General features: G+C 29.3%; 1 protein-coding gene across 6 annotated transcripts in view; it reads right to left on the bottom strand.

Annotated features, from left to right (window-relative positions):
- Positions 1-1705: 1705 nt before the first annotated feature.
- The window catches only part of LOC148308276 (uncharacterized), a 167235-nt gene continuing 160029 nt past the window's right edge, over positions 1706-8911 (bottom strand). For all 6 annotated transcript variants that reach the window (XM_088262009.1, XM_088262003.1, XM_088262004.1 and 3 more), the window contains exon 10: positions 1706-3170. In XM_088262009.1, coding sequence (XP_088118135.1) covers positions 2899-3170 — 272 coding nt within the window. In that variant the 3' untranslated portion in view covers positions 1706-2898. The remainder of the gene's footprint in view (positions 3171-8911) is intronic.

Genomic DNA, 8911 nt, shown 5'->3' with positions numbered 1-8911 from the left:
TTCTGATAATAGACATATAATTTCAACTGGAAAACAAGAACAATGTATTTTAAAACTTCTTATTATAAACTTTGATGTAATACACATATTTAAAAAGCTTTTCTCTAACAGAAACAAAAAATGATAACTTTCATTTTACGTGCATCGGATAAAGCAATAAGATATTTTTTTCATTTGTGATATTTGCTTATATCTAAATATGCTGATTACATAAAAAGTGAAATATTTTCATAATTAAACCTAAATAAGCTGTATTAAACAACAAATGAACAAATTAATTCTAAGCTTACGTACTAACTTACATTTTTAACCCGCTATTGATATGACTGCGATACGATTATAACAATATGGTCTATACATATTTTACTAAAATATTTAATCGTTATACAATTTAACAAACTGATGCATAAAATACATTTCATGTTATGTAGGTTTTTCAAAAATTACAATTGATTATATAAAATATGTAGATATACGAGTATAATTACTTATTTATAATAAATATCAGACACACACGTGATATGTATCGACTCCCCCTGTATATTATTTTCATTTTCATATGTTTTTTACAAGGGTTTTTAATATTTAAATTAATAAAACACCCTGTGTTTTTTTTTATTTCTGATTGTTCTCAATATTTCTTCATCTACGTTAAAATTATACTTTTAGAGATTTTATGAATGCTACAAGGCAATGATAACTTTTCAAATTTAAATTTAATCACCTGCTCTAATTTAATGGAGTCGTATAAAAGAAATTAAAACAAATTTTCTCTTTCTCTATGGTGATTGCAGATCGCGTTCACTAATCAAATTCGGTTTATGATATAAAATAATAACAAAAAGTATTAAAATGAATTTATATTACTCAAAAGGTAAATAGTTTGATGTATTTTTTGTTCCTGACACTTGAGCAAAAAATTGACAAACTATTCACACAATTTTTAAACTGTTTTAAGAAATGAACTGTAAAGAGCATCTTAAGAGTTATTTATAGAATTAGAAAAATAAAACTACATTTTAAAAGTTATCATCAGTTCTGCGTTAGATTTTTATCAGCGTTTATCCGATAGTTTCAAGTTAGGTTATTACAAAATGATATGCGATTACAAAGGGTTATAAAAACATTCCAAATAGAAAAAGGTTATAGTAAGAATATATAACAGTTTGGTAATTATCGTAAAGTTTTCGAAAATATATCATGCCTTATGTTTAAAATATGTTTCATCCTGTTCGACCTGGTTTTCATCCTTTTTGTTTTTAACATTTAAACAAGATCATTTAATATTCGTATCTCTTATCAGAATCAGGAATATTTTACACATATATGTAATTTAAATTTCATATCCAATCTGGCTCATTTACGGTGCAGCATTATGAATTTTGTAATTTGTGATATACGGGTTCATTTATATCAAACATTTATCATCTCTCCGCGTTGCATAATCGACTATCAATTCTGAATTAAACGTAAAATGCTTTATCACGTTACATAAGCTTTAAAATTTCATTGTAACTGGCGATATTTGTGCTTTTATGTTTTGAGTTCAATTGTGTGCAATTGGTTTAAGACGTTATGTTTCCTTTTTTTACATAAATTCAGGATTTTTTATATAATTCATCTCTTGTTTAAGATCTTGTGTTATATGCAATGTCCATTTTTCAAGTCAAAAATTTATACCTGAAAGGTAAAAAGTCAAATCACATTTATTTTTATTTTTCATTTTGTCAATATTTTTTCAATATTCAGAAATATTTAACGATAAGTCGTCTCACGTAATTGACAAATTCTGTCGGTTAAAAAACCAAATACACTTGTTTGCCAATGTAATATTCAATCAGTTATATTTATGCTATATTTTGTATAAAATATGCATTTTCTTATATAAATACAATGAAAGTTGTATTGAGTTTACTCTTCAAGAGATGTCATAGTACACTGGGGGAACTATTTACATTGACGATATCTTTTATTAAAGTATCATTTTGACGATAATATTCTAATACATTTAACGATGAATTTCTGTTACACATATGAGCGTAGTTAAACAACGATTTTATTTATGTTCGGTTTGATTTTATTATTAATTATATATTACCAAAATGAAACTCCTAGTAAGCGACATTGCGAATTTATATAAGTGCATCTCACTGTAAATTTTCAAACGTTTAAAGTATTAGAATAAACATTTTTATAAAAGTAAAGAGCATTTTTAGAATTTATTGTAATCAAAAATACCAACAAATAAAATACAACGTATTACATTTTCTAGTATTTTGACGTCCGTTTTGTTTTCGGTTGGGTTTCGAAAATCACATTAATTTAATAAAATATTTTATACAAAAAACAAAACAAAAAAATATACTCACTAGTTAATTAGTGAATAAATGTTATAATGACTTAGAAGTTTGGGCCAAGAGCAAGAAAATTTTAGTATTGTTAAAAAAGAAGTTTTATTGTTTATTTCTTTTTTACACACAAGAGGAAAAATAAAATATTAAAAAAAAACTATGTTCCTAAAATCAGTTTTAAAAATAATATTTGCTTTTTTATATGTTAATAAAAGGATTTGGATTAAACTGTCTCATAAAAAACATGTTTTGTAATATTCATTGTTTTTTTTTTTAACTAAAGTCTTAAATTTTTTCAGTGTTATGTGCGAGTACAATTCTACTCTTCAATACATTTTTTTACTTTTTGATCAATATTTAAAAAAAAGTAACATGGGTTTCGCTTATAACTTAATATCCTGAATAAAAACAAAGTATATTTTAATGCCTTAAATTGTGGTGTAGAGCTTTTCGTAGATTGTGGTATTACTTGAGTTTAATTTACAGTGTGACGCACTAGTATAAAGGCGCAGACCGCTCACTGAAGGGTAGTCACACAGCTATTAAGTTAGGCGAGCGGGACAGCGAGACACATGGCGGTGAGCAGCGCGGCCAGCGGCGAGGGCAGCGGCGCGGTTGCCGCCGAGGCGCGGCCGATGAGGCGCTTGCCCACGCAGGCCATGCGCTCCACGGGCATGTTCTGCACGCTGTACTCGCGATGCTCGCTGGCCATGGTGCATAGGGTGCGCTTCTTCTGCATCATCTCGTCGTCGCGGTCGCGCAAGCCGCTCAGCCAATCGCTGTACCAACGTAGCTCGCAGTCGCAGATCAGAGGATTATCTAAAGAAAACACGGAAAAAAATATTTATAAAATAGTGCTATTCATAATAATGGATTATGCAATTATGAAAAAGATCGCGTCAATCAATAACCATAACTTTGAAACGTAACTCGTTTATTTAATTAGTCTAAAACGTATACTTTTTTAATTATATTAACATCAAATATGCGTATAACACGAAAGTGTAGTTTATTAGTTACAATACATTTATTTGATTTCTAACTACGTACTAACATAGATGTCACATCCTCACAAGAAACAGAGAGAATAAAATACCACACGACTCTACCTTAGCAAAAATTATTCGTTTCTTCCACATTCATGCATCTTCTCATTAAAAGTCGCCTAACCTAACCTAACTTGACCAATTTGTAGCAAATAAAAGCCTGAAATCGGAAGCTAAACAGGTAGTGCCTGATACCAATTCAAGTGTGTGGAAATGAAGCATAGAGTTTGCAAAAATAAAATAAAATTATACTGATTGAAATGTGATCAATAATGGTTGAGACGAGCATTTTTGATAAAAATTAAGAAAGGTGCGTTGTGATGGTTTGGACACGTAAAACGAACGAGTGTGGAAAGAATGGTAAAACAAATGTATAAGCCGAATGTAACGTTTTTAATTGTAGGAATAATGTGAATGAAAATCATTTAATATTTCACTCTCCTTATCATTCAACGTTAACTTAGTGTAGTAGATAAAGTAAACTTTGTTCGTTAGTTTTAATTTGTACCAGAAGATGAAAAAATCTGTCGTTTTCGAAACTAGTCGTAAATAAAATAAAACTCATTAAAGCTGTATATTCAAGTGTTAAATTTTAATAAAAAAATCATGTCATTCCACAAAGTTAATGCCGAATCAATAAATAAGATAATGTAAAACGATGAATGTTAAGGATAGTGTTTTATTACCTAACCAGAAAGCTAACAATGCTTTTAATGTACAAAATATATCATTTTTATATTCGGGGTACAATGTTTTTACCAACATTTCTTTATTCGGGGCGAATAACAGTTTAGCATTGAAGTTTTTAGCTAATTACGTTACATAAAGTGCGTATACAGTATGAATGATACACGAATCCACCATTAATATAACGAGAAAGGCTTGTTGATCTCAAGTACTAATTACAAGTGAGTTAATGAGTATCTGAATAATTGACTAATTCCCTTACGCTGTAATAACCTTCGCCGTCTCAAAGGGCCCTCTATAACATTCCAATAAATGTCTACATTCCATAAATTCAAACAGCACTTAACTCTATTGATTTGTTAAAGCTACTTCAAATATTGTTTAATAGAATAATCGTTTTGTCGATAAGGTTTGTGATTCGTTAGTGGGAGTTATTGTTAGTAAAACATTCAGTATGTGTTATTCGTTAGTGGGAGTTATTGTATTTTGAATAAGGTTGATTAAGGGTTGATGCCTTAATCCACTTAGTTTTGTTGACCAATAACCCCAGTAAATAGGCTGAAAACCCACCCATTAGAAAACAATGATTCGTTTTAATAAATGTTTATATATACATGTATCTTTATTTGATCATTTGGTGTATACATATTTCAAATATTCATTACCTACTCTCTCACACACCCACCACCACCATATACACAAACACCTCCACAGTAAAATTTTCATTTTTAAATGCATAATTTAAATAAACTACTATTATATACAATACATATATTAGTTCTACTATAACCATATGTACAAAACCATTGTAATATTATTTATTGATTACTCATCAACATTGTAGAATGATATGATTATTTAAAAAAAATTAAACACTCAGTCACATGCAAAGGTCAAGTCATAAACAATTTAGAAAATTTACAAATACATAAATATTTTAATTCCGATAACACATTAATTAGTTTTATGCTTATCTAAATACATGATCATTATTGTCTTTATTCCCATTACACGAAGTCCCGCCCCTTGACTTCCCCCCTATAGTAATTACAATTTTTATTTATTTATTATTTTTTTAATTAAAAAAGAGAAAGTTAGATTTTTTTAATTATTTACACAGATATTTCAATTTCATACTTTTCCTGTGAGCCTCAGCGGCTCATTACTAGAAATAGGTATCAAATGGCGGTAGAGGGGTTCGAACCGAGAAACTCTGACTTAAGAGTCCGCGACACTAACCACGGGACCACACCCCGACAGATTTTTTTGTTGTTTAATGTATGTAAAAAGGTCATGCACTAACTAACTAACCGTAGTGCAAAACCTTATAATTAAAAATACCTTCATATAAATTCTTCGTGATGGATTTGTTATATAAAAATTTACATTTTAGAAACATTATGTGTTTCACCACACCTTAGTTGTTAGACCTATGCGGTATTTGTTCTCGTGAAACAATACTCCCCTCCACAAAGTTCGGATCGATGAATTAAAAAAGAGCTGTGCCAATAGACCCATTTTCTGATCCAATAATGAATAAACAACATCGTTATTACTTTAAAACTCTTGTAACAACGCAAATACCCCAAGAGATTGTTATCAAGATTTATTATATTTTTTTTACATCTCAACATAGATGGAGAAAAATAAATCTAGGTATTTACAGGGCTTAAGACCGTCAAAGGCTGATAAAATCACTTTACACACGTGTAACATTCACCAATTCTACCCACGATTGACAACCACACTGCTGAAATTCTTGAAACTTCTAGATATATTGTACTCGTAACACAGTATGCGCCAGTTCACTGTCAGATATCTATGGTAGGATGAGGAAAGCTTTTGTTAAGCAGAGACTCTTTCAGTTGTATGTGAGGTCCGAATCCTCTATAATCCGATTATTTTCACATACTTGAGAAACGCTTGAAAATGTTGTAAATGTGAAGTACCTTTGATGTAAATATGTTATTGCCTAGATCTGTCTTTAGATTTGACGTTACTACACACTACTCCTTTTCAAGTAAAATTTAAAAAAAGATTATCTTTAGTCCGGAAGCACTCAAAGCGCAAGAATATGGTATCTTTTTTTCAATATATTAGTATAAACATTTTATAAAGTAACATACTTACAAAATACATACATACAACTAAACAAAACATGCGTTGTTCTCAAAACTAGTCGTGTTTATATTAATAAATTCAAAAGTGGTATTCTCAAAGAGTTGAAATTTTTAAATTTAAATCCTTTATTTTCCACTAAGACAATGATATTTTAAAAAAATTAGGTTTGAGTTAAATGAAAAATTGTTATCTTGGAAAAATGATTTCAAGAATTTTGTTCGGAATCCCCATTGATAACGTTGATCTATCTTCATCATATTGTCCTCGTTCACAATTTCCGAGGAACGATTCTTTATCTCGGCTCAAAATGTGTCTTGTTTATTTGAAAATATCTGAATATTTCATTTGGTTTTAATACAAAAACATCTCGAGGAAAGTCGAGACGAAAGCTTTTATTTCAAATTAGACAACAGATGCGATCATTATTTTAAATTTAAGATCTCGGTGAAAGTGTAATATTTTGTACCGGCAAAAGCTGTATTATTCCGCTTATTTTAAAAGTCAACCTCAAACGAAGTTAAATGTGCTGACTGAAGCTTATAAATAAAGCTCTGTGCTTGTATTTGTTTCTGCATAATATATTACAACGACTAATTACCTTTACTGACCTTTATGAGAAATCAGTGACACCGAATAGTGTATAGGGCACAGCATCAAATTTATTCAAATAAATATAAAAGTGAAAAAAAAACACTTATATAAATATGAACATAAATATTTATTAATTTTATATATATTTATATACATGTGTGTGTGTGTGCCTGTAATGCACATATTGTATTTCAAAAAAGAATTCATTTTAACGATGCACTTTTCTATTCAAACGCAATGCAAGCAGAAAATTGGTAATCATGCATTACACGCTGCACTGCACGTCATAAATAAATTGAATTATTCATACATCTGAAAATATGTTTTAACATATTTTACTTCCAAATGTAATAGTAGTTTATGCTTCCGATCTCATATGTTGTCTTGTTTGAAATTACTGGATCTTGATATCATATAATTAACTTTCATATTACTATCGGTAAATGATGCGATGCAGTGCTCTATACACCATAAGGTGAGAAAAGGGTTTCGATAAGCTTTTTTTAGCACATTAAATACTGATTTAAGCTTATCAAAATATTAAGGTCACACAATTTTAATTAATAAAGATTTATATTTTTAATATTGAAAGCATTTTATGGAGCAAAGTGATATATTATTTTGAGACATAAAAAGTCAATGTCTCATTTTCAATATTTTACCTATAAAATCAAACCCAACTTGAACACAGTTATCCCCTTACTTGCTCCTACCCCACCTTTAAACATAATAATCCCCACCCCTATTTTTATCGAAATCTAATAATTTGTTATTTGTTTCTTGTATATATCATGTATGTATGTTTAGTCATAAAGTAAACCCCGAAGAAGGCGACAGGTTGTTGCCGAAACTAGTTGGTTTTTAATAAAAATGTGAGTGGATCAAAAAACAAAGTCTTTTTATTTCTCAAAATAATTTAACAAAGATTTTTAAGACTTTTTTAAAAATTTTACATTCAATTGTTCAAATACACTGGTCTGATGTATCATAAGTATAACGTTGATTAAAAATAAAGCAGCTATAACCATACATAAAACACCTATAGTACCTGTTCAAATGTTTTGGTCCAAAATATAAAATTATTATGATTTAAATGTAGCAGCTATAATCATACACAAAGTACCTGTAATACCTGTTGAAATGTATTGGTCTGATATATAAAATTATTTTGTTATAAATTGTATCAGCCAAAACCATACTATTAAGTACTTTTAATACTAGATAAAATTTATTGTTTCGATACATCCAATCATTTGTATTATAAAATGAGGCTGCTTTAACAAAAAATAAAAAATTAAAACTTTGAATGTAAAAGCTCATTGTGATGATATAAAATATTTTAAACGTTTGTTTATGAATACTAATTAAATAGATTCGACGATATCCAGCAACACAGAATCTACAGGAAGCTACTGGTTAATAAATGGGGGAACCAAAATACAGCCGAAATGGGCCAAGAAGCGTCTGACTGTTAGATATCGATTTTCCTACCTCAGCTATATTGGGCTAATTACTGTTAGCAGTTTGGCATTGAATAATTTGGATTGTGTTAATTTAGGTAGGGTTATATTCCTTGAATGGTTGTCTCGTTATTAATGATTAACTGTCTAATTTATGAAAATATTAGACGTGGGTAATTCGTGACTTATTTGGGAAAATTCACCTTACAAATAAAATAGTATAATGATTTTTATAAAAAAAGATGGAATTCACAAAAATATATTCAAAGCAGTACTCATGACTTAAAGTCGTATTGCAAATCTTGTCTGAAAACTCGGGTCCGCGTCGTGCGCACAGCGCGCCGCACAGGGTTGTCAATTTGACGACTAGCATACTTAATAGTCTTAAAAACAAATGATTTGGGCAGGTATTAACACTGACGATATATGTATTACTAAAATAAACGTATTTTTAAAATTCAAACTAAAAAAAAACAATTAAACGTTTAATTTGCTATGTAAAACTTGATTGTTTATATAAATATATATTTATATAAATATGAACGAAAAATGTATTAACAAATAGCCTGTAACGTGAAAATTCATAATTTATTAATTAAATTTCTCGCGCAGAATAAATGTACGTGCCTGGCAGTGACATGCGGTGATTGTTTTA

Source organism: Brachycentrus maculatus, unplaced genomic scaffold, assembly GCF_059751285.1.
Source record: "Brachycentrus maculatus isolate JH-2025_06_01 unplaced genomic scaffold, ASM5975128v1 h1tg000172l, whole genome shotgun sequence".
NCBI lineage: Eukaryota > Metazoa > Arthropoda > Insecta > Trichoptera > Brachycentridae > Brachycentrus > Brachycentrus maculatus.
The sequence above is the reverse complement of the archived record's forward strand: the minus strand, read 5'-3'. Positions and strand labels throughout refer to the sequence as shown.